This window comes from Xiphophorus maculatus, chromosome 7 (genome assembly GCF_002775205.1).
Source record: "Xiphophorus maculatus strain JP 163 A chromosome 7, X_maculatus-5.0-male, whole genome shotgun sequence".
Taxonomy (NCBI): domain Eukaryota; kingdom Metazoa; phylum Chordata; class Actinopteri; order Cyprinodontiformes; family Poeciliidae; genus Xiphophorus; species Xiphophorus maculatus.
In genome coordinates this window covers 4,664,210-4,691,469 of record NC_036449.1, presented here as the reverse complement: position 1 = coordinate 4,691,469, position 27,260 = coordinate 4,664,210, and the positions used below count along the sequence as shown (strand labels likewise).

At 39.4% G+C, this 27,260-nt stretch overlaps 1 protein-coding gene across 6 annotated transcripts in view; it reads right to left on the bottom strand.

Moving 5' to 3' along the window:
• lrch1 (leucine rich repeats and calponin homology domain containing 1) overlaps positions 1–27,260 on the bottom strand; it is an 82,572-nt gene that overhangs the window by 9,156 nt on the left and 46,156 nt on the right. For 2 of the 6 annotated variants that reach the window (XM_023337042.1, XM_023337038.1), the window contains exons 7-17: positions 26,619–26,706; positions 26,181–26,286; positions 20,931–21,046; positions 20,052–20,122; positions 19,853–19,939; positions 19,085–19,162; positions 18,890–18,926; positions 17,128–17,241; positions 15,989–16,061; positions 15,231–15,341; positions 280–389 (exon numbers count right to left, since the gene is read on the bottom strand). In XM_023337042.1, the coding sequence (XP_023192810.1) occupies positions 280–389; positions 15,231–15,341; positions 15,989–16,061; positions 17,128–17,241; positions 18,890–18,926; positions 19,085–19,162; positions 19,853–19,939; positions 20,052–20,122; positions 20,931–21,046; positions 26,181–26,286; positions 26,619–26,706 (991 nt within the window). The remainder of the gene's footprint in view (positions 1–279; positions 390–15,230; positions 15,342–15,988; positions 16,062–17,127; positions 17,242–18,889; positions 18,927–19,084; positions 19,163–19,852; positions 19,940–20,051; positions 20,123–20,930; positions 21,047–26,180; positions 26,287–26,618; positions 26,707–27,260) is intronic. The other 4 variants (XM_023337044.1, XM_023337039.1, XM_023337041.1 and 1 more) reach the window with 3 other exon arrangements.

The window sequence follows — 27,260 nt, the reverse complement described above, 5'->3', positions numbered from 1 at the left end:
TCCAGCCATCCTTCAGAGGATGGAAACACGGTAAACTGATTCACATGTGGCTTTAATTGAGATTCTTATTTAATGGAAACACCTCTATTGGGAATTTGTGTGTGTTGGTTTTTTTTTTTGTAATTACCAGGAATATTGACAAAGTTTAGCACACTTTTGTAATAGAAACGGTGCTCCTGTCATGTGGGCTAACAAATGTAACCTTTTGTCCTCTGCATGTCCTTTTGCTATGTGAACACAGCGGTTCGTCCCACTGAGGTGAGTTTAGAGTTGTCTCACGTCTCTCAGCTGCTCCATGAGCTCCAGCTCCTCCCTCAGCTGCTCCATCTTCCTCCTCATGGTGAACTGGGGGTCCACGGACTCCATGCTCTTGTGGCTCCGCAGGAACACTGCAGCAACAACAGCGGGACAGCGGACACAGAGAGTAAACAGGCTGCTCACACGGTACCGGGCTAAAGGGACACAACGCTGAGGGGGATAATGGAGCCAGAGGAAGGGGTGGAAAGGACGCTGTCCTAAATCTGAAGTTAAGGGCAGATGATGGAAATGTCCAAGTTGATTAATCCTGGCGTCTAAAAGTGGAGTTAGATGAGCTGCTGCGGTTTGCTGAACATTGGAAGAGTTAGAAAACCACGACTCGGGGAAGGAGCAGTAGGAAGGAAGGGAAGACACAAGGAAGCAAGGAAAGAAGATAAAAACGAGAAAGAATACAAGGAAATAGGATCTGGGAGCCTGAATTTTGCATCACAGACAAGCAAAGCTGGTATGACAATAAAAAAAAAATCCTTGAATCCTTGAACACAAGTGAAGATACAAGGAAGGGAGGAAGGACACAAGAAAAAATGGGAAGAGAGATACAAAAAATAAAGGAAGGAAGGAAGGAAGCATACAAGAATGAAAGGGAAGGAGGATACAAAAAAGAAAGGGAGGAAGAAAACAGGGAAGAAAAGAAAAATGTTAAGTGAAGCTACACTGAAGGAGGAATGGCAAAAGGAAGGATGCAAAGTAGAGAGGATAGGAAGGCTAGAAGGAAGGAACGGAAGGCAATAGAAAGTTTCTCAAACACACTGATTAAGATCATTAAAGCAGGTTTCCATGTTTCTCTGCTGGTTCATCCAATATGCTGACCTGAAGCTCTGAGCTGCTGCCCGTCACTGTGTGGAGTGACTTCCACATTATTCACCTGAACTAAGCTTTTTATGTCAAATCCTATGAACAATCATCATCAGCATCCTTCAAGCAGTTTGAGTCACATTCAGGTAAAAGGTCAATTTCATTTCATATGAAGCTTTCGAAATGTTTTTCTACAACTAGAGGTGTTAAAACACTCAATAAAAATAAAACTAATCTTGACCTGCATCACTGAGCTGCTTTCAGAGCGGCGGCTGCATGCACACACCACAGCAATGTGGTCACACACACACACACGATCTCACTTCCTCCCAGCAGTCCCACTGACACAATTAAAAATGGCTGCCAGCCATAAAGCATGCAGAGTGCTTATATAAACGTGGCGTCGGAGGTCGGAGCGCCATCAGCTTGGACTTTGAGAGCAGAGTGGTCATGTGACTTCACCGCTGTAAACGGAACGAGAGGAACTCTGGGAAATCTGGGAATGTTTCTCAGAATCACCTGCTGCACGTTTTCATCACAGAATAAACGCAAATATGGCTTCCAGAATAGAAAGGCTGGCTGGCTGTACCCTCACTGAAGGCGTTTTATTTTTAATGATTATTATTTACTTCAAACAAACCAAAATAAATCCTCTAATTGAGCTGAACTCTTAGACAGTTTTCCCCCAAAATTCTTGCTACAAAAGAAAAACAATAATCCAATATATGATCAATGCAACGGCTTAAAACGATCAAAGGGTCGGACTGTGACTGAATTCAGGTTAATAAGGAGAAATGCGGAGGAATCTGGGCTTGAACAACGGGAGCGTTCCTGAGCTGAGTGTGAAACACGCTCGGCCTTTTCACAGATGCTGAATCAAAACACACACCCACACACGCATGAAACACCCACACACACTCTGAATGATTCACCTTCTGGCTGTCCCATTTTCTACACGTTGAAATCTCTACACTTCACTGCTGAAACTGAAGGCAGTCTAATTGCGTTCAGGTTCCCTGAACGGCCACAAGAGGGAGCAGCAGGTTCACTGCAGGGAGGGAGGATACAGGATGTGGAGCCGAGTTTTAGAAGGAAGATTCCTCTGCTGGGTTTACTTTAATAACTCCCATTATTAATCTGTATCAAATCATCTAATAAAACAATAAACAGACTACTACAGTGTTTTTGACTGGATGTGTTTTTAAAACAAAAGTAAAAGGTTTGAGATTAAAAACATACCCTCCGAGTGGTGACCATAAAAATGACCTCCTGGTATCCTTGCAGTGCTTCATGGGACGGTTTGATATTCCCAAAAAAACGTCCAGGACACAAAACTAAACTTTTGGAAAAAGTTCCAGTGAGGTTTTACATTAAAAACAAGATGAAACTTCACTTTGCTCTGTTTCTGCTTTCAGTAGGAAGAGCATCAGGAAACCACTCTGATTGGCTCCAGATAAGCTTTTATAGTAAAAACAACTGGAGTTAAAACCACTCTGCAATAGTGTGTGTAACAATAGTTACTAAAAAAAGAACATTGTGAGTGGGTGACATCAGCTCTCTCCTGTTGCTACATGCTGCTTCTCCCCTCAGTGCTGCTGCACGGCATTCTGGGAATCTGCTGACCTGCCTTCATCCAGCCCCCGTCAGCTGAAATGTGTGTATTACTGCGGTTTATGTTTCACTGTGAATTTTAAAAAGCTTGCTGTGAACGACGGGAGACGCAGAAAACACTTGGAGAAAGGTGTGTGTGCTTCCAGATCAGACGAATGTAAGTCTGAACTTTCCTTTATTTTCTCTCCCTTCACACATCAGCGGACAGATACGATCTGCACAATACCGCCCAACCGGCATTAAGAGAACAGTGTGTGTGTGTGTGTGTTTATTTCTACCCTGAGGTCGGTGAGATCTCAGTTTCCTACTGGTAGGAGAAAGCGCCGCCTGGGCTAAAGGTCACAGGTTCTGCTGATCTTTCTCCCGTTCTCTTTCTGCGTGTTCAATGCAGATCCGATGGCAGAGAGGTCACATGGACCTGTAACTGTTTACCAAAACCAAATGCAGGACTAATGAGGTCAGGAGCGCCGATGATGGCGAAATGATGTCACTCTGCCAGAGGCAGGAGGCAAGTACGGAGCGCTAGTCATAATCGTATCACACACACAGATAAGCTGCTTGTTATAAAAACTTTAGTTCCACACTGAACAGATCAGAGAGATAGTAAGGCAACAACTTTCAGAACCACTTTATTAATAAGCAGTTATTTATATTAATAATTAGCATTCCTCCCATGGCAACCATTCAGGTGTACAAAACGCCTGGGTGGACCAAGCTCCGCCTCCTCCTCCAAGCTTCCAGTTTCCAAGCTTCTGAGTTTCAGAGCAGCCCTCCCTCATGAGTGGGGGAGCCTTGTGAGTCCCCCCACTCTGCTCCTTCAGACTAGCCAGCCACAATTAGGAAACACCTGGTGATGTTTGTTAATTGCTAACTGCACATCTGCTGAGCTCATTATAGGAGCTACTTCTCAGTGAAACGCTGGTAAAAATGTTGTTAAAGGGTTAATAGAGGAGCCATGTTGGGATGACTTCCTGATGGCGGCGTTTCAGAAAGAGCAGGAGCTTCTTAAAGAGACAGAGGCCCAATTTCAAGGTGTTCAGCCAGGAAGCAAAATTCATATTTTATGTACACATCATTTTGATAAGAATTGAAGGTAATATAGTTACTTGGTAGTGCTATAAAATAGCACTATGTGTCTAGAAAACACAATACTGCCCCTTTAAATAGTCATCTGTTAATTTATCCCTGAGGACAAAACAGTACATGATGAGAATTCATAATCTGCAGCTAGAAATTGTTATTAGCAAACTAGCCTGTGAACATTTCGGAATAGATTCAGGACTGGTTGTGAGAGAAGCAACAACAATGAGTGAGCAACCACCTCCACAGCTCAGTGTTGCTGCCACATATTAGAGCCTTTTAAGGACCAGCAGAGCAACGTGCAGCTAACCTGTTAGCGCTAACACCGGCCGGGTTTTCTTCCCTACAAGTGACAAGTTGGCATACTTATTCACAAACCACTGAAATGTGCTATCAACTCTGATGAGAGTATTACATGCTTTTTAATCCGGATCCCAAATTTAATCTGGGCAGGACATGAGCAGAAATGCTTCTCACCCCTTCTAGACTTGAACCAAATTAGCTGATTTTTCTTGTAGCTTCTGACTGGCCCTCACAAAGACAGACAACACAAGCAGTCACTCTAACGCGGCTGGGATCCATCTGAAATGTTGGGACCCTGTTCCAGTGGAAGTAGGATGCTCCTTCCGGGACCATTATCCAACACTTCAAATATAGCAGCTAAAAATAGACAGGCACACACAAACACACCACTCATTCATGGCCTCTCTCTCGCTCTCTCTCTCTCCTCTCTATTGAATGCAGCACATAACAAGACACTCAAAGCTCAGGTTGGGCCCAGCTCAACTGAGCATATGCACTCACCGCAATCTGCCAGTCCAATTTCAGCATCTTACACAGCACATACAAAACAAGAGGTTTGCCATTTGGTAACAGTATGCACATACACCTCCACAAGATGGTGCCCGGTCACTCAGGATGATCTCGAGTGAGCGTGCAATACCTTGGGGGTACCATGAAGAACGAGAGCCGGAGGTGTTGCGTTCGGTCCATCCGAGAGTGAAACACTGAAACCTATATGAGCCAGATCCTCAGTCACCTATCTGTGGAGTCTCAGGGGTCGTAAGACGTAATACACCATCTACACCCACCTACAAACAACCAAACCTATCTATTCTGCACCATAACACCTACAAAATTATCAGAACCTGAAATACCTGTTTGGATCTCTCTCTTCTACTTTGATTTCTCCTTTCCCCCTCTTCCCCTCCATAAATATATATAAATGAAATAAATGACAAGAAAACAATTAATCTTTAAATTCAATAAATCTAAATAAAAATTGGGAATTTCCATTTAAAATGATTTTTATGACAACTTTCCCAAACACATGAACAAAAAATAATTAAAGAAAAATGAGTAATTTTAATCATTCCTAACTATATTCTCAACTAAATGATTATTCCCAACCAAAAATTCTTATTTCAAAATTTAGGAACTATTATAGATTTAATATGAACCTTATATATATATATGTGTGTGTGTGTGTGTGTGCGTGTGTGTGTGTATGTATTGCTTTTGGACATATACCTTTAAATCTTTAGCACGTACGTCACTGTTGAAGAGGACATATCAGAACACACGTCAGTATTAATGCTGTAAATTTGATAACACTAGTAAAATAGTTTACTTCACAACAATGGAATAACCTCGATGTCCACTGACAAAACTTGGACTATGCTACATAAAAAATAGAAGCCCGACCCACTTAAATGTCACGTAAGTGACATTTAACATCAACGTAACTGAACATGAGTAAACCCGGACAAAATCATAGCAAAACATTATGACATAACACCAACAAAGCGAATGTAAACACTTGCCAGAATGGACATGTCTGGAGCAAACTTGTAGTTATCTTGGGATGTTGGAGAAGGTAATATCAGGACGTCTCACCCCTGATACCCGGGATATTCGTCTCCTTCTCGTTAGCTCCGATAGCTTAGCCTCCTCGCGTTGTTTACACAGTAAAACAAAAGTCCGTTTTCCATCTTTTTACCGTTTCGGTTGTGTCATTAGACATTACATCCAATAACGCAGCAAGTTCGAACTATTGCTAATTATTTTAAGTAATTTAGATTCAAAAATTCAAAATATCTGTGAGACAGATTATGTTTATGGCCATACAAGATGGCGCTCATATCCCTACGCCTAGAGCAGTGACGTCACGTTCCAAAGCTCTATTGCGCTGCACGTGCTGCTACGTTCCCCCGCTTCCCCTCTTCCTCTCTCTCTCTCTCTCTCTTTTGCTCCAAACGGAAATTGACCGTTACTGTGTACACAACTAGAAACAAGCACTAGCGGAGATCCGACACAACATTCTGCTAAAGTTCAAAAACTTTTATTCAATCTTCAATCACGTAAGTAAAACCCTTACTTACCTTGGTTTAACGGTGATCAAAAGGAAACCAAATAAAGATATTTTCTAATTTAAACCGAAAGTACTAAACTAACAGACGTTAGCTTCCCCTCAACCCTTGTCCTGAGACTAAATTTTAATAAAACTAACTGGAAATTGGACATAGAACCCGGACCGAGAGTTGATCGCCTCGGGTTGCCGCTGCTGGTGAGGGCGTCTGGTGTTTTCACGGCTGAAACGTCCGCAGACCCAGCGGGCACCACTGAAGAGCGGGTTCTAAAATTTAGCCAATTAGTGACGTCTTAACACCGAGGCGGTTCTGCCGAACCGAGGTTAACAACGATATTAAAACAGTTAAATAAAATAGGTTAACTCGGAATAAACACCTTAATAATAATTAAACATTAATCAAAGATAATATATCCCTTTTAAAACAAACTCTTTTTACAATTACTTGGAACTTTCCGGTTATAGGAATGGAAAATTCAAACCAAATTCACACTGAACTCCATGTACAAAGGCAACAAATACAGAACACCAGAATATCAACTTTAAATTTGACCCCGGGTTCACAGGTACCTTCCACTTCTAACAATGTAACACTGGAAGAAGTGTTGAGAACCCCACTCAAACCTAAAGAAAATGGAGACCAGATCCCTTTCTGCCATCCATAACCATTATGGAAATAAGTTCACCAACTGGAGCCTTACACCCGTAAAACCAATACTGATTTTAGGAGATTCAAACCTTAATAAAATACCGACATTGACCAACTCAAACATACAATTTGACATTTATCCTGGAGCACAGTTTAAACATGCCAAACACATTCTTAGAAACACCAGGCCCTCTAATACAACCAAATCAATTATTTTAGCATTCGGTATTAACAACAATAACCACAAAGATCAATTAGCAATAGAAAAACTCCTCACTTCCCTCCTGAACATAACACAAGACACATTTCCATTTGCAGACATCTATATTCCACTTCTTAGCATTTCAGATGGACTAAATTTCATACATAAACAAAATCTTAATATGATCAACGAATCCATCACATCAGTTTGCGACAAATTACACCATCACATCATCAGACCTATTTCATGGACTTTCACATGGAAAAGGATAATATACATTGGACAAATACCACGGGACAAAGAGTTTGGGAACATTGGAATTATCATTTAAACTTACAAGGCACGTTTGGGACAAACGGTAAGACCAACTGCATAACACAAAGAAACAAATCTGGAACAACCAAAAACAGCAGGTTACAAACTAATCAACTGTATACCAAACATGGTATTCTCAACCTCTCCTCCACATTCCACCTGAAAGAACATCATATTAAACTACTTTCAAGGGGACTCTCTTTTGTTCCCACCACCTCCAAATTACCAAATGTGAGAGAACTCATGAACTTTCAATTACAACAGTACCACCGGAAAATCAAATTGGCAGACTTTTTCCACAATGGAACAACCAAAAATAAAGAACCAATTCCCTTTCTACACCCCTCTCAATGGGAACCACCAATCAATAAGGTCCATCCCCAAATAATTGAACTCATACAACAAGACAAAAGTGCTATTAGAAAAATTCCAATTGAACCTGAAAGAAGCAACCTGACCCCGGATGAAGAAGAGGCACTCATGGAAATCCAGAATCGACATTCCATTATTATTAAACCGGCGGACAAGGGCTCCACTATTGTCATTGTGGATAAAGAAGATTGCGCATTTGAAGCTATGAGGCAGCTTCAAGATAAGGAATTCTATAAACCATTGCAAGAGCCTATTTATCTTGAAACACAAAACCAAATTGTCCAACTACTCAAACAACTCCACAAGACGAAACACATTAATCATAAACAATTACTCTTTTTGATTGGCACAAACCTACCTAGACCTAGATATTTTTACCTTCTCCCAAAGATTCACAAAGAGACAGCAGAATGGACCAAACCAACTCAAATCCCAAAAGGTAGACCTATTGTGTCAGACTGCAGTAGTGAATCCTATGGCTCTGCACATTTAATCAACCATTATCTGAACCCCCTTTCAAACAAACACCCTAGTTATATTAGGGATACCAATGACTTTCTACAAAAAGTTAACACACATAACATCACAGAACTTATTCACTATGGATGTGGAAAGCTTATACACGAACATAGAGACATCCAGAGGCCTTGAAGCGGTCAGAGAGTATCTACAGGAAAATCCAGACCCGGCCCGACGAGATGATGTTATTCTGGAGCTCCTTAAAAGTAATCTGGAGAGAAATGATTTCCAATTTGACGATAAATGGTTTCTGCAAATTAAAGGAACAGCGATGGGTAAAAACAGCGCCGGCCTATGCTAATATTTACATGGCCAAATGGGAGAAAGAAGGCTTTCGAAAATGTAACAAATTACCGGAGGCCTATTATAGATATTTGGACGACGTCTGGCGTGTATGGAACCATAGTCGGGAAGATTTGGATCATTTCATAACGACATTAAATAATCATCACCCATCAATCAAAATCAAACCCACAATTGACTCTAAACAAGTAGTGTTTTTGGACACAATCATCTTTAAAGGTGATAATTTCCTGAAAACCGGTAAATTGGACCGCAAAATTCATTTCAAATCTACAGATTCACACCAACGTCTTCACAAACACAGCTTCCATCCCAAACATACATTCAAGGGCATTCTCAAGGCACAACTTATTAGATAAAACAGAATTTGTTCAAATATTGCAGACAGGGATGAGGCCACACAAACACTTTTTCAAGCCCTGAGGAAACAAAAATATCCAAGATCCCTCCTTCATAAAGTTAAACAAGAGATCTTTCACCCAAATAACACCAACATAAACAGGAACACAGACACAAATCTACATACAATTCCGCTCATAGGTCCATATTCACAATTCACTTTGAAAAGTCACAAGGTAATTAGAGACAACTTTGAACAACTACAACAGGAACTACCACAGGCCCAAAATTGGAGGATCATTTCGGCATACCAAAAAAATCCCAGTCACAAAGACCTCCTGGTCCGTGCAAATTTCAACCGGAGCCATAGACCCACTTGAACACACTACAAGCCGTACATTCGTAGTACAAGTAATTAACAAACGCTGGACCATTGCACAAAGGATCACTAGAAAACATGAAAACATAGTACATGTAATCTGGTGCAAGGTATGTAAGAAACAATATGTAGGAGAAACTGGTAATACATTGGTTAAACGGTTCAGTGCACACAACTCGAACATCAGATACAATAAAAAATCTGAAACCACAACAGTTCAACATTTTTGAACACATGGTTTGGACTCTATCAGGGCCAGACCGGTGGCACACAATCCTAATTGGACTAAACGGGAGAGATGGCTGCAGGAACAGCTGTGGATAAGGAGATTGGACACAACTAAACCAGAAGGCCTTAATGATAGAGGCTCTACTAGAGTGAATAACATTTAAGTTTCATATTTTCTAGATAATATATCTAGTCTTTCAACCCATTATATTCTCCATATTTTAAGTACCGGTAACCCCTTACAAATACATACATCTAATTAACACTCATTCTACACACACACACCCATTCAACACTCAATTGACACACACACTCTTCAATTCTCTCCAAACATAACCATCTTCCCTCATACTCCCTAACCCTAACTCCAACACTAATTTTATTTATCCTTAACTTAACCTTCCTCCCTCTCTCTCTCTCTCTCCTTTTCTCTCTCTCTCACACACCCACCTACACACACACACAAGATTAAAGGAGTGTCACAGTTTCCTAATATGGCCTGCAATGTCTCAGTGTGTGTGTATGACTGCTATGAGTAAGGCTTTAATAAAAAATAAAAAAAAACTCCTTCTGTTGCATTGATATGTACTGGAAATAAATAAAAAAAAAAACAAAGAAAAAAATCTTTTTTTAAAACCGAAGCTCAAAGTAAACATAAAATCGTGTTCTGTCAGTTTAAAAATAGTTTCTAAAGCCAACAGAGGATCGTATCCTGAGGTGTAACGAATCTTTCAGCTCACAGATTGTCATAAAAAGGCTTAAAGAAAATCTGTGTAAAATTGTACAGTCTGTCCAGCAGTTCTCTATTAAAATGCTAATTTTTTTTGTCTTGTATAGAAAATGAACCTTTGAAAAATTGTTTCAAAAGCTGCAGGAACCTACTTGCAGAAATTCCTTACTTACAGTAAATATGAGTAGGCTAAAATGAAGTTCAGATGGTTTTAGCTGGATTTTCCTGACTTTCAGCCCTGATTTGAATTCTTTGTTGCAATAAAACAGTTTGCAGAGAGGCTGCAAAGGATCCCAGTGGACAAAGGTATTAGTCAGGGGAAGACATAAGCATTAGATAAAGGAGGCATACTGCTATAAGTCTCATGGTGACGCGATGAAGTCACACGAGAACTATTTAGCTGGACGGCAAGACAGAAAAAGATGACATTTTAAAATAAATCTTTAAATTAATAAAATACAAATTAATAATAAATAACTTTTGGGAACCTGATTTCAACCAGAAAAATATAACAGTAGAGAAAAAAAATGTGGGCAGTGTTAGCGCTACCGCAGAAGCTGATATCTACAGTCTTCCTTATTTTCACTCTTGTGAGTACAGTGAACCCTCACTGTATCGGGGTTCACCTTTCACGGTCTCTCAGCTTCGAGGATTTGCATCGTGCGTTGTGTTCTGCATTCTGATTGGCTAAACAGTCTCTCCGCTTCTTCTCTACTTGTGTGTCAATAACTTTGCGGGTAATATGTACACGTACGTAAAACAGCTTGCCAAATTTCACATAATCGATGGTGGCATGTCGGTTTATAAGAATTCTTTTGCCCAGAAGAAAAAAGAGCGACAACAACAACCGATAACTATGTTCTTCTCTCGAACAAAAACACACCTGCACCGCGGGCTTTAGAAGACAAAAACGTGACAGAGCGAAGTCAGGAGGAGCAGTGAAATACAAGTGAATCACTATTTGTCCAACTGCACTTTGTATTTTTGTTCATAATCATTTTTTATCCCCGTTCTAATCCAATGACTCGGGTCGCGGTGCTGATCTCCGCAATTTGAAGCCTTCACTTTGTATTGATGATTAAAATTATTATTTTTCAGTATAGTAGTTATTTGTAAAAAAAAGAAAAACCGTTTATACGGTACTTTGTTAAAAAAATGCTTGGCCCTGTAAAAAATGTTTTGTTATTTGTTTTAAATGTATTATGGAGTATTTGATTGTACAATAATTGTTAAAAAAATAAAGGTTCCTACTTCGCGGATTTCGCTTATCACGAAAAACAAGGGATCACTGTACAACCAATTAGCAGCAAGGAAATTTAGAGGACGCTCCTGGATTGGCTGCTTTGCAAATACCAGTCAATGGCGTCTTAAATAGGTATTTTAGATATGAAACCGTGTTTTCCTTCAACTATTCTAGACATGCTGAACGAAAAAGTCTGCAAATGTTCCTGTTTACTAGACGTAAACGTAACGTTCCGAAGGAAAAATCTGCAAATACTCAACTGTGGATTAGAATTTACAGCAGCGCTTTTCCCCCTTGAATAGCTTCATGTCAAACTTAAATATCAGTTTGCTTTTGATTTTATTTACTTCAATAAAACACAGCATAAATAAGTAAAATAAATAGGATGTCTATGCCTTGTAGTCACATTTACCGCCAAGAAATAAAACGTTCAGAGATTTTATTGCAGCAATAAAAACAGAGATCTGTGTTTCTTCTTCTCCATCATCTGAACAAACTCTCACTGTCATCACTTAATGAGTTTCTAACACACACACACACCCACACGCACACACACACACACACACACAGAGAGAGCAAACCTAACGTTTACCACATGTCTCCACTAGTCAGCAGCTACCGCAGAACATGAACAGCTGGAGATGAAAGCAGATGTGGCAAAGCTGCTCTTTGATCAGAGTCGGCTTCGTACACACACGCGTACACGCCCACGCACCGAGGCGTCTAATGTGAAACAGCCCGCCGGGTGGGACGGGGACAGAAAATGGCGAAATCGAATGCAGTTTCACAGAACACAAGATCCGCAGGATTCATTTCATAGTTTTGTGTTTTTTTTTTGTTTTTTTTTGCAGACTCTAATATCCAGCATTTAGTCAAAGGAGCATTTTTAAGTACATCTCCAAACAGTTATCACAAGAACAACTACATGGAGCTCAGTCATTTCAATGTGTTAAATTGGAACCCAACTAGATCATTAAACTTGCTAATATCCATTCAGATTGTGGGAAATTAAGGAATGTAGAGGAATGTAGGCAATCTGTACGCTTGACTACGAAATCTCAACAGTCTGCAGAATGTGGGCTACTGATGTCCATCGAACGTGTTCACAGTACGCCTGAGTAAGAGGGAGCAGTTTCATGTTGTTCCACCATGACTCATAACTGCTTAAAAATAATTTGAAAGAAAGATCAGGGTGTAGAAAATGAGGAATTGCGCGGGAGGAAATTGTGGATAAAGGATGAACAGTGACGTCACTATTTGGAAGTATTTGGGATATTTAAAACAGCAGCAACAGCAAAAACAGTCAATAATTACTAGGCCTGTCACGATAACAAATTTTGCTGAACGATTAATTGTCTCAAAAATTATTGCGATAAACGATAATATTGTTTGAAGACCTTTTTACACTGATTTAATGGAAATGACGTAATAGTGCATGCGATTTCCTGCCAAAGATAGGTACACTTTATTTTCAAAAGAACACTAAACACTGAAACTGATAAACAAAACAACCAAAAACAAAAATAAAATGATTTCTCAGTCTCCATTAACAAAAAATGTACTTGAATAAAAACTAAACAACATAAAGCCAAAGTGGAAATAAATACTGCATTCAACCAAAAGAGTGCAGATTATGAAGTCTGTATATTATGTTGCCCTTCAGTAATAATTAGATTTAAATAGAGAAGACGGGCACATCGACTACCTGATGCAATAGTTCACACTACACGATTTTTTGCCCCTATTTTTCCCCTTAGACAATCTTAGAACGTTGGTGGTTCTAAGATTGTCGCTTACGATTTCGTAACCGATCATCCTGTATTGTTTGGTGTGTTACGGAAGATCAGGATACTCATAACGTGGATCACGGGAAGGTTTTGAGTTGATCTCGGCAGTAGGTGACAAACTGAACGCCGCCAGGACGATGAGACCAGAACTTCCTCTTCTGATGCGCTTATCAAAATATTCACTAAGATCCTAAACGTTTGTAGCTTCATTAAAGAATAATATATATTTTTTAAATCAACAAAACCTGTTAAAATTTATATTCTCAGTAATTATTGTTTCGACAAGGTGTTGCGCAATTCAGTGCGTTTCAGTTCCATTAACAAAAAAAAAGGCGACTCAAAAACAGACTGACTAGCAGAGCAGGAGTTTAAATTAGCTAATCAACCAATAATCGAGAAATAAATATCAAGCCTGGAAACTTGACATCGTAACGGACTGAATGTTACGTTTTTAACGTAATCGCTGCTCCGCGCGGGCCCGGGCGCAGGAGGGTTAGGTTTTCTATCACTTTATTATTTCTGCTATAACTGATGTACATTTGCATATAAAATAAGTCAATAGAGTTTAATTTACAATTTTTATGTCTTCGTGTCATGAGGTAGATCTCAGCCGGCTGGTGAGAGAAAAAGTAGATCTTGGTCTCAAAAAGTTTGAGCACCCTGTGGTAGATCATCGTTGCCCCTCTGATCTAAATCAGGGGTTTTCACCGACTGGGATCTTAACGCAGCCTGTTGAATGTGACAGGTAGCCAATCAGAAAGCGTGGATTCTCCTCAGTGTTTTCTGAGGTGAAATTACGGAGGGGAATCCGAAACAGCTGACACGGCGCAACCCGAAGTCCAGTGGACTTTGGAGATGATATGTGGAAACAACATTAATGTTTATTCAACATGTTGTGCAAAGAATATAGAAATGACAAGGGGAGGAGTTGGAGCGAAATTGCTACCGCAGTTGATAAACCCAGTAACTTTTCAGCTGTTCTTCGTTAACGTGTCATAAATAGGTTATAATGATTTTCATTCAGTCAGGACTTTACGCTGACACTAGCCACATGCATTGCAGGTAGATTGTAGTAAAGCGTTGATTAATGACTGGTTTTAAAATTAGTTAACCGAACTTGTAGCCATTATTTTGTGCCCATTGTTGGACACCACACGGCAGGAACGAACCCGATCGAACAGTTATACCTAGGATTTCTGTCGGCTAATGTGTGGTCTCTCAGGTTTTGAAAATGGGCCGACAATCGGCCGACAACTCTAAGATGGTGTAGTGTGCACTGGGCTTTACACTAAGGAAATGAGGAAGGGAGGATCAGTGGAGAGCACCGGAGTTGAGCCTTTTTTCATTCAGTGTCATCAACAGAAAGAGAAAACGGCTAGAAGAGACGATAATGCCGATAATTAAAATGACGTCGATAGTTTTAATTTATCTTATGATTAATTGATTTATCGTTTATCGCGACAGGCCTAAGAATCAATAATCAAAACACGACATTAATTCAGGTTCCATCAATAAATTCGTTTATCGCGACAGGCCCAATAATTACTAATATTGACTGATATGAAACGCTTAGATCATGATACGTATTTTAACCGTATCGCCACATCTTAATAGTACTTAAATGCTCTAGTAAACAAAGTATATACTGGAGCTCTTCGTTATGCTAATATGCTAAAAATGACCACCCTCGTAAATCGGATTTTGTTTAAAATAATTGGAGATTTTACTTTTCAGGCATATCGCCCAGCCCTATGAAAGCTACTGAGATATTCACTGAAAAAGTGAAGTTAGGGAATGGAAAAATGAACATCAAGCACATTTATACAGTTGTCTACTCAAAATATCAGCTATTAGAATAGGACATAAATAACCTTTGTTGTCCTAAAGTGGGGAAATTAATGTGTAAATCTGAATTCAGTGAAGAAGAGCACATTGGACCCGTCAGTCTAGATGTGTGTGAACTGACCAGTAAACAGGGAAAAAGTGTCTCACCCGGGCTGAGCATGCCTCCGTCGCCATGTCTACGATGTAGGGGTGAGGCCTGTGAGAGGAGGGAGGGGTCTAGACAGGAAGGAGGGGGTGAGCACGGCAGTGAGGGCGGGGCTACAACCACGAAGTGGGAAGTGATAACAGGAAGTGATGGCAGGACCGTGTGCAGTGAGAGAGGTGCCAAAGACGAGCACAGCAAGTTCATTCCACGTCAAAAAACACCCGAAAAATAAGAAAAAATAATAAAAAAATAAATCACCAAGTTCAGGGGGGGAAAAAAGGTCAAAGAGAAAATCAGTAAAGAATCAATGACAGAGTTATTGATTCAGAGGTTCAGGCAGATCAGAGTTGGGGATTTTTGGGGAGTTTAACACCAAAGACATGCGGGAGGAGCATAAAAAGGAGGAATAAGAATAAAAAAATGACACACAAAACACAAAGAGCACAAAACAAAAATAAAGATTAGTGGCATTTCACAATACACATCATTCTGACATGCTGTTAGCATCATGTTAGCTTTATTAGCGGTTAGCAGCACACTGACGTAAGCTAGCAAACTAAACTGTCAAAAAAAATTTAAATAAATAAATAAAGGGCGCAAAGCGCAAAATTCATCCTGACGGTACAGATAAAAGCAGACGGACCAGAACCACGAGGCTGGATTTGACTCGCCCGCACTAATCAGTCCAAACCTGGAACTACTCAGCCTAATTTTTAGCCTGAAACGCTTCTTCTTCTTCTTCTTTTTTGTTACAGCTCACCTGAGCGAGGTTTCAGCCCAAACGGTGGACTGGAGAGAGATGGAGGTCCCATGGTTGGAGATCGGTGTTCTTGCTGAAACAACAGAAATGACATCATCGCTTCAAATATTCAACCATCAGTAAAGTAACAGAATTGACACATAACGTTATCCAGCACATGGGAGCAGTTTCCTATATGACTCAGCAGAGATGAACTAAAAACAAAACAAAACACAGAAACACATACAGTTGTGCGATGAAGCTTTATCAACAGAATTTCACTGGTCAGAACTGCTACCTTATTCTCATAATTTTCTTTTTTTAGTGTGACCCTAACACTCTGTTGTAAAAACATCTCAAAAGGTAAAAATGAAATAGCGTGCTAAGCTAATGCTATATAGAAGATCCCAGTATTGGTGGTAATAAAGAGACCAAACTCCCCTGCAAATACCTAAAATCAGTAAATACTTTAATTTGTCTAAAATGATTACTAACTGCCTATTATAACAGTTTACACACCAAATATACCTGCACATCATGTATTAATACTCCCAGTGGAAATCGCATTAACACAACCGCAGAAGCTAACGTTCATGGCCTTCCTCATCTCTGCTCTAGGGATGCAGCCAATCAGCATCAAGGAAAATAAATCCAGGAATAATGTGGAGTTACATTCCACAGAACAAACCACAAATATGTGATTCACTGAGAAAACTTTGTCTCAATCTCATCAACCTAATATTGTATCGTTCTTTCCCATGTGCTGAACAGATTGTTACATAAATGTCCACTCAGGCTGACATTATTTTGCAAAGAGTGGGGGAAGAAATTCCATCAGCAGGATAGGAGTTCATTCAACTCCTATTGATTTGTCAGACGACAAACAGGAGCCAAAATTCTTCACATCTGTAAATCAAAAAAAAAAAAAAAACACTCCATGCTAACACGGAACACCCCGGCCGTCACTTTCTCCATGTTCGATAAAGAGCTTCATTCCTCCTGAAGTGAATCGCTTTGACCGGTGACGATGTGCAGCGAGACAGACATGTTTCTAATCCTCACATGTGCAACAAGCTGCCAGATGAAATGCGACATATGTGGAGAGGGGAAAAGCTCAGCCGGCAAACACAACACAGCTAACGGACTGCTGCCACGGTTACCTTCAGGGACATATGCCACTCATAGTCCCGGCACGCAAGCTGGGCCTCAAAGCGGGCCTTTTCTAGAATCATCCGCCTCTTCTTCTGGAACTCATAGCCTCCCTCCTCCATGCGCTGCCACAGGACGCACCCAAACGTTCAGGCGACAACTCGTAAATGTTTCTTACATTCTTATGGGCTTTACTCATAACCAACAACAAAGTTATATTCTGAACAAATATTTGGGTTTTCCAGGAAAAAAAAAAAGGAGGCTGCAGTTTGATAATGAGAATAAACGTAGAATGGAGAATGGTGACGTCTCTAAGTAGTAAGAATATTCAGCATTAACTATTACTCCTTTAAATAAATGGGAGATAGGAACCAGATAATTATTGTTCTAAGGATTTATATAATCACAACATAACCACAGTTAATAAGGTTTGGTTTCCTTGGAAACAGTATAAGATCTTACTGTCACTAGCTGCGTTTCAGGTTACAAATGTGCGGAAACTTTATCCATATTTCCCCAACTTAAAAAAACCAAACAAAACAAAATTCCATTAAAGAAGAAACACAATTATAATCACAAGTAAATAAGTTTGTAAATAAGCCATTGAAAACATCATCCTGCTCCCACTTCCTGTCGTCTTTATCGTCATTTCTGCCAGTAGTAATGTCCGGTTGTTGATCACGTGACCCTTTTTATACCAAAAAAGTGTTTCTGTTGCAGTTTTTGCGAAATACACTAATTTTGATACGGCCGAAAACGCGCCTCATTCTAGCGTCAAAGATTTTTTGCGTTTTATTTTTCTAAATTGCCGTGTTTCCATGAAGCAAATTTATTTTCATAATTCCAATTAGCGCAATTATTTTGTCAACGGAGATGCAAGGAGGATCTCCAGTCATAGTCACTCTTCCAACAAACCTGAAGTACCTTCTTCCTGTGTGACTCATGACCGTAATGACATGCTAACAGCTCAGAGATGATATTGCACAGTAAAATATCCTGAATGGCATTCAAATGTTAGCAAGCTCTGCTAATCCACCTCCTTTGCTTTTGCTTCTACTCTGTAAATCTCTGTCTGGTCGTATGGTTAGAAATCCGGGCAGAAAGACATTGGAGTCATAGATATGATGATTCTTTCTCTGTTCTTTGATTCAACCAAAGAAATCCTGAACAAATGTTTACAAAAAGAACAAATCAGAACCAACGTATGAGATCTGCTCCAACATGCAGCAGTAATGGCATCTTTGGTGACATCTAGTGGTAAAACTACAGAATGCAAAAAAAAAAAAAAAAGTCTAACCATGTGTTTCCCTGGCAGGGAAGTAGGAGAAAACAAACATGTTAGGTCCTTTAGAGTCAGCACTTGGGTTGTCCATTCTGGGCTACTGTAGGAACACTAAAACCAGGGTTATAAGCTCAAACTTTTGTGTTATGGAAATTACTTTTATTAAGAAAAACAGGAGCGATATTATAAATGTTTAATACTGGAGGCGACTGGTTGAGGCATTACTGTTTTATTCTGAAATGTAAACTCCTAAAACAGATTTCTAAAAAGAAACAAATCAAACTGATGATTCTGAAAAAAAAAATTCTACAACTATTTAAATGAGCACTTTGAATAACAAGTTTACACTTGGCAAACTTGACATTAAAAAACATCATCTGTCACTAAACTTAAGTATTATGTAGGATCATGTTATGCTGCCAGGTAGTGAAGGACAGTAGAGTAGCAAAGCTTGTCTGACTCTAAGATAGAAACGTTTTGGCAAACTGTACCTTTGATGTTGTGCTTCCCTCATCGCTGTCTTGTCCGCTGAGAAAAACAAAAAAAACAGACATAAGACAAAGAAACATCAGGATGTTCTGGGGTAAACAAAATAATATGTCTACAAATGACAATTTTTTCTAAATACTTAAAATATAACTTCCTCATTGCTGGGACTGATGTCTGTCTACATTGTGGAAACTTACTTGAACGACTCCTCCACGGTGACCATCTCCACCGGGTACAGCTGGACTTCAGACAGATCATCCTGCTCTGCGCTCCCTCTGAAACGTAAAGGTTAAACACCTGCCGTGTTACACCTGCCTACTGTAGCTGCTGCTGTTTACAAAATAAAAACTATAATAAAATTCTGTAAGAAGCCTGCAGGTTTCAGCAACTTAAATTTAAGACTTTCTAAGACCCCTATGAATGGAATTTAGGGCCTTTATTGTGACAGAAATATACAAAGATGTACTACTTGGGAACAGAAGTGAGCTAATGGCTAACATCCTCTGGCCAACTGGAGATTAATTTGAACTTGCTTTACTTTTGCTAGCTATCATGGGCATATTAGCAAGTAGTTACCAATAGCCACTAACTCCTTACCACAGGTCTTAAATTTAAGATCTATATTAAGGTCAATTAGCTGCTAATATATCCGTTTGTGGTATATTAGCAGCTAGTTACCAGTAGCCGCTACATCCTTGGAAAAGGGAAATTACCTAGAATATGCGAGATCAAATAGTCCTGCCATGACAAAATTTAAGGCCTATGATTAATGTTCTTAAAGCTACATTATTGTTTTTGGTGAATACAAGACATTTTAAGGCCTTAATTTTAGATGCATGAATTTAAGGCTTGTTAAGGCTGTGTGGACATCCTCTGGATGCTAAAGGGAAGTTAAATGACTCGTTAAATCAGAGGAGAACTGAAATAATCTCAGAGTCTCCGAGTTATAATTCCTGCTTTCTCACCTGCTGGGGTTCTGCAGCAGCTCCACCGCCTCCTGTAGCTGGTTAATCATGTCAATATGGAGCTCTGTGCCCCTCGAGACCTTTGACCTGTCCAAAAACACAAAACCGACACATAAGCAGAACATAACTGATGGAGTTAGCGAGGAGCGACTGCGGGACAGAATAAATGAAACAGGTGAATCTCCCCTGAAGAACCTACGTCTGCTCTATCTGCCAGTGTGAGTCTTCCTCTATCCTGAGGGGCTCTTCGAAGTCCGCTGCCGTTCGGCCCTGCACACACACACAAGCACACACACACACGTCAGCGCCAGCTGCACCCGTCACATGACACGCAGTTTCCTCAGAATTCAGAGACGCTAGCGCCGTCTCACCCGTACAATACAATGTCTGTTTTCTTCATCTGCTCTTTAAGATATTTGATTGATTTGGTGTCATTTAATGGAAAGGCTTTGGACAACTGGGAGAAGATTTAACAAAGATAAAATGAAATAAAATAAATCATTAAGGGATGTGTTGATGAGATAAGTTTTATATATATATTTTATCAGCCATAATTATAAAATTTAGCTTCTTTTTTTTTTCTTAATCCACTGAAAAATCTGATCTGAAGCAGTAAAAACTGGAACAAAAGCACAATTGTTGTTCAACAAAACTGACTCAAGATCCCAACTGGAAGTTCAGAAGTTATAGATTACTAATAGTCAGCTGATCAGCTGACTATTAGTAAGTACTATTAGTACTTAAAAAGTCAAATGTATGTTAAAAAGTGTTTCTGTTACCTTCTTTTAAATGGATTGCTAGAGATGAAAACAGCTGTGCCTTTTTCCACCGCTGAATAATGTACTTATATTAAAAGGTTGGGTCTTTCAAAATGTCTAGTGTGACATTATACCGCGGCGATAAAATATTAATTCATTTCAAGATACAGCTCCCCTCACGTCTTCTGAAAGGAAAGCCGTTCAGTCACCACGACGGCTCTACATAGCTCCCACCAGAGAACAGCATTATTGACGGAGCGAGGTCATTTCCTGCACCGCTGCGGCAGCAGGACCAGCAGCTCTGCGGCGGGACGCCTTGCCTTGATGTAGCTGATGAAGCGACTGCTGAGAGACGAGTCTCTGTAGCTCAGCGGGTCATTCAGGGCTTCCGTAGGACTCTCTTCTATCAGGCGCACCGAGTCGGAGTTTGGGTCGGCTGCAATGAAACGAATGTCAGAGTTCGGAACAGACGGGTTGATGTTTTAGAAAAGGGTTTGATGATTTTCGGAGGTGCTGCGTATACAGCAGGAAATGACCAGCTTAGAATTAAGAAACTTCACTGCGTGAGACGTACAAAGCTGGTTTTGACCAACCAGAAACACTGATATCACCAGATGCATTTGAAATGAGACAAAACTAACTTTTGTAACTTTTCAGCAAGGTATAGGATCTTGTTCTAGGTAAATAATTCCTTAATATTGACCAAACAAAACCTAGTTTAATTAATAGTTTTTTTTCTTATACCAAAACATTTTTTCCATATTATAACTTTGAAAATCTGCCAGTGGAACTAATACTTTTTTTAAAAATCAATATTAAGGAATTATTGACTTAAAACAAGCTCCTATATCTTGCTGAAGAGTTACTTTCAAGTTAATACACTAGAAATTAGGCAAAACTAAGATATTTGTAGTAGAGACTAGACAAAAAAATACTTTTTGTGTTTTTGCTTTTTACAGTTAATTTCCCTCAAAACGTTTCACATCTTGTCCAGGTTTGAATGTATTTTACTGGAATTTTATGTGACAGACTGTGATGGCCAAATCCATGGCCACACTCTGATGTCGGTATCTCTTTTTATGCACAGTTTATTTTTCATACAAACACAACAACACTTTAGTTTCAATAAAAACATTTATTAGTTGATTTGAATGCATTTGGTCTATTTGTTAGCGCGCACATTTAGTTAACATATGTATTTATATCAACTTAAAATTAATTTTGTTTGCTTAAGATTAATTCTGTTTGTTTTCCCACCGGTACTTACCTGCCTTGGAGTTACCAGACCAAGGATGGGGGCCAGGGCTCAGCAGGCTTAAACGCTGATTGGACCGAACCACTAGTTCCTGCTGGCAGGGGGAATTTGTTGTTTCTTTCTTTAGATAAGTTTTGTATTCAAGTAAATATTAATATTTAAAGTTTAATATTTTTGATTTTCAGTTTTGGGTCTTTAGTTTAGCCAAACTTAGCTGTACTGTTATTTGTTTTTGTGTTATTTGTAATTGTATTCTGTTTAGTTACCCCTATTGTGTCTTAATTGGTCTGATCAGCCAGTATATAAACCCCTGTATGTCATTTCTTTGTTAGGTCAGTTATGTTTGTTTGTGCAGCCAGTTTGTTTACATTTTTTGCCTGAGTTCAGTTTTGTTTCTTTGACCTCTTTTATGAGCTCAGTTTATTTTTGGGGCCTGCCATGCAAAGCAATGGCAGGAACCTATTGCTATTCTCCCAAGAAAAGTTTCTTTATTATTATTATTATTATTCTTTATTTTTCATCCGTAACCGTTAATGCGGCTCATACCGCTGCGTGCACACCTACAAAAGAGGTATCAAAACGTGCAGAAAATTCACGCCATTCCAGCTATTACTTTTGGTGGGATTCGGGATTAACATGGCGACATAATTCGCAAAAAACTACGAAAAAAACCCCATTATAATTCAATGGTACAAATCCTACACCCTAATACCCTACTGGCTAAAACGGAGAATTGTCTCCCCCAGCTGGCTCAAAAAGAGAATTGTCTAACCCAGCATCTCTAAAATAGAGATTAGGTTTATGTGGATACCAGCTCATAAAGATATAGCAGGAAATGAAATGGAAGATCATTTACCTAAGGTGTCCTTAAAACAAAGTAGAATTATGGAAATAAAGTATTGTAAGTCTGGAAAAAATATAATGAATTATTAAGAGCAACATCAAAGGAAACATGATATAGAGACATTTAAACTTAATAAGATATTAATTAAACACAAAATAAATAAAGCGGTTATTACATTTTGGAAGGTAACAGGATTATATGTAAGACTTTAGATTGGGGAGCGGTTAACTGAGTAACTGTTACACATGGAATTAGTTTGGAACTTTAAAATGAAGCATAATAATAATAGGCTTCTAAAGAATAAGTTACAGTTAAAAATTCCAGATATTTTGGGATATTCCTCTTCCTCTGAATATTTATGTTATTTCATAAAATTTCTTAAGAAAACTAAACTGATAGAAAGGATTTAGTGTTTTTTTTTTTTTTAAGTTGCGCCCTGATCCACACTCCATACCAGTAGGTGGCGGTAATGCACGCCCTGATCCACACTCCATACCAGTAGGTGGTGGTAATGCACACCATTAAGTTGCTTGCCAACCGCCATTAAAAACAAAAAGAAGAAGAAGAGCTTTCTCCTTCCGACTCTCCTTGGTTAAGGTAAGAAGTGTTTGTGTTCTGTCCATAAAATATACTATTTAATTTCATTACTATATTATTAGAACTGCTTACAGTTGTTAAATGTAATGTGTTCTTTAAGAAATGTGATCGATTTTAAAAGTTTGACTGCTGTGGGATATTTTGTTGTGGCTCTGATAGCGTAGCTGCTAGCTTGATGGAACCGCAATTTGTTCACATGTTAGCACTTTGCTAACTGGCTTTCGTGAAACCTGTTAGGCTATACAATCGCTGTTAACATCAATCTGATCAGCTGAAATAAGGCAATTTTGTTTTACCTCAACCTAGAGCTATTGTGACTTGCAGAAATTGTCACAAATAACCGGAACTAGCATATTAAGCTACTTCACTGACTCAGTTGCTTCGGATACAGATACTCTCAGCTGCCGTCTTGTGCCGACAGTGAAAAACAGCAGAACTACATAATATTAGCTTGGTATGATGTAAATTATAATTTTTGTTTGAATTACATAAAATAACTTCATGATCTGAGTTTTTTTCATTATGTTTGGCCTATCAATAATTTCAAATAATAAAACATAAAATATCTGGGTTTATTTTGTTCATCCGAACCAGAACCTCCAGGTTCTCCGTTGTAGAGTTTTACTGAAAATCAGCGGAGAAATATCTGTAGCGCAGCAGCTGCGGTACAGTCTGCCCACTAGAGTAGAACTGAACCGAACCAAACATGAACGTATTTCATCGCCTAACGAAAGACAAGGAAGCAAAGAGATTTCGGCTAAAGAAATCTGAACTTGATTACGTTGCGGATGCCAATTTGTAGCGTGACGACGCCGGGCACAAACCAGACGGGCGCGCCTTGGCAGGCCCCGGCTAAATTTCTTCAGAAATTTTGTTTTTCTAGTTTGTTATTTATAATCTTTGGGTTAAAATAAAAACCCTATTTTTCTAATATGTCCGGTGACTCCTCCTGTTTTAACTCGGTCCATCACACAGACCAACACAAAGTAATCTTGCATTATTGTTAAGTGAAGGAAATAAAAAATCTTTAAACAATGGGAATCATTTGAATCTATCCAATTAGTTCAGCCAATTAGTGCTGTGACTCTGTTAGCAAACTGTTAGCAAACATAAATTACCCAGAGAGCCCACTTCTTCCTCTCGTCAGCTCAGGGAATGTGACACTCCATCAGCTTAACCTAATTAAAGCTGATTGAAGTCTATTTAAACTGTGCGTCCTGGGAGCTGCTGCTGTTCTCCATTAGGGCTCGGATCGTCCCTACGATGTGAGCAACACACACCCAACACACACCCATGCCACCAGCTGGACCTCTGGTAGGGTCAGCGGAGAAACGGATGGTCTTTCTGTGACGTCAAACCAACTCAACAAGCTCTAAACACACACACAATCACTTTAGCTGAAGAGAGAAGATGAGGTTGGCACAGAATCTTCGCCTGACTAATGGAGAGACTCTGAACTCTCACCACATTCTACACAGTTAAGAGCTTCTTGATGAACTGCAGCTCACTGCGGTCCGAACACAACGAGGCAGACAAGCGATAAAGTTCGTCCTCTGACCCATCTGCTCGTTCATATCGTCTCTGTCATTAAGCCAAACAGCAGCTTTCATGAAGTTATCCAATTAGCACTTTGGGGTCTTGCGTTCAAGCAAACTTGCTATTTGATCAGCAAGTCCATTTCTGACTGGCTTCCATTAAAAAAAAGAAAAGAGATGAAGTGGCCTAGTCAAAATCTAGACTAAATCCAGACGCTGCAGTGGGACTATAAACAGGGTGTTCATGCTTGAAAACCCTCAAAAGCGTCAATGTCCCATAGAGAAGCATGCCAGAATTCAGAATATGGCGAAAACGCTTGACGGAAACTGCTGCCAAGGATGATTCCAGCGCGTTTCCAGAGTTTTCTCTTCATGAACTTACTCAAAAATTGTATTTTGCATTTAATTTTGGACGCCCTTAAACTAATATAACGCTTTTGTTTTCATGTCAGGATTCAGTTGTTTTTGTTAGGAGAATATCAGCAGCCTGGGGTTTCCCGTAGTGCATTATAAGCCTGGCGGGCCACCAGGCTTTACCAGCTTCCCCACCATTCTAAGTGTTGTTTGTTTAATTTAAGTATTTTTTTTTTACGTGCACCAGTAACAGTGACATTAAAAACAGATTATGCTCAGTTTCTAGTTAGTAGACTGTTGTTGAACTAACTATACGCCACACACTAATTGTGAAAACAGCCAAACTGAAATTCAAGGAGTTTCAAGAACTTCATCCGTACGAACCCTATTTTTTGTTTTTTTTGTTAGAATTTACTGTTTGTTGTTTTCGGGTGCAGCACTTTGGCCACTGACAGTTGTTCTTAAATGTGCTATATAAATAAATTTGGCTTGATTTAGTTTTGGACTTTGGCTAGATTAATTCAATTCTTTTGGCGAAGAGTGGGCGAGGAATTGGATTTAAACGTTGACTCACTGTTACTGCTTAAAAATTCACCCACAAAAAACATCCATGTAAGGAAAAGTAACTACCACCAACACCTTTCACCACAGCTGTGTGTTTATTTGATGGTAAAAAGTGTAGTTTTGGTTTCTTCAAACTATTGTCCCACAAGATTTTGGCAGACTTTAGTCAGAACTGGATGGTCTCACAACCTTATTTTTTTCTGTGCCACTCTCTTGACTGATACTTTTGTACAGTAAAAACCTCCTACTCTCTACAGCATCAAAAAATTGTCACAAAAAAAATCTTTATTTCCTCTTCATTGCAGTCATTTTAATTAATGGTAGATATGAACTCAAGAAGACCAAATGCTGAAATTTAAAGAAGTGATTATAATGCAACCATTGCATGCAGGCTGCGTGTGTTTGCCGGTTTAACTCCTACCTGTCAGGGAGCTGATGTGTTCGCTGGAGTCGTCTTTGCTGAGTCCCTCCTCTTCTGTAATGTTGCTCATCGGCACGTTGAGACTCAAACTGTCTTCGTCTGAAGGCTGCAGGAAGCAAAACGACCAAGAAAAACATTATTACCACGAATTGCAACACACGTCCTTCTCTTACTATGTCTAAAATCAGATGTCTTTCCCCCATACGGATTAAGAAACTATGGCATTATCGAGTATTTCATCAACACAGATTTCAGTTTTTCAATTATTAAACATCGGTATTTCCCTAAAACTGACGTCATCCAACCAGAAAACATGAACAGTTGTAAAATACGAAATGTGGCTAAATCCCCAGCATGAACAGCAGGTGAAGCCTGATTAAAGCAGGAGTCTAGACAGACGTGAGGATGAAACCATGGCGACACAAACGCATCACATACCTCGGTGGCAGACAGCCTCTTGTCTCCGTTGTCGCTGCCTACTCCTGAGTCGCTGTCCTGCTTCTTCTGTTGCTCCATGTCCTCCACACTGCACACAAATTACACAGGTTACACACCTGACACACACAAAGGAGTGTGTGTGCGACTGAGTAAGAGCGACACACAGAAGCAGAGGAAGATACCAACCCCTCCCTCTCTCGCTTCCTCCTCTCTCTCCTACAGGATTCTTTTTTTTTTTTTTTTACACAACTTAGGAAATAAACACTTAACTTGTTTCCTTATTTATTGTATTTTATGTTTTGGGATATAACAACACATTCATAAGAGATGATTAGATTTGATTACCGTTTAGTAAAGGTTTCACCCATCTCAAACTGTTTAAAGACTCTGGAATCAATGTACATCACTGAAGTCCAGGCTTGTTAGTTAATACTTTATAGGTTTTTTTAGGGTTTAATTATAAAAGTTTTTTTCAGATAGTGCAGCAGGTAGTTGAATAAGTCAGCAAAATCTTTTATGTGTGGATAAGAGAGTAAAGATCAACACAGATGTTCTCAGAGGCTTGCTTTTTTGACAAAAAAAAAAAAGATTTTGTCATTGAAAAATTCAAGATGGCCGCCATGGTTGTCAACAAAAGTGTAT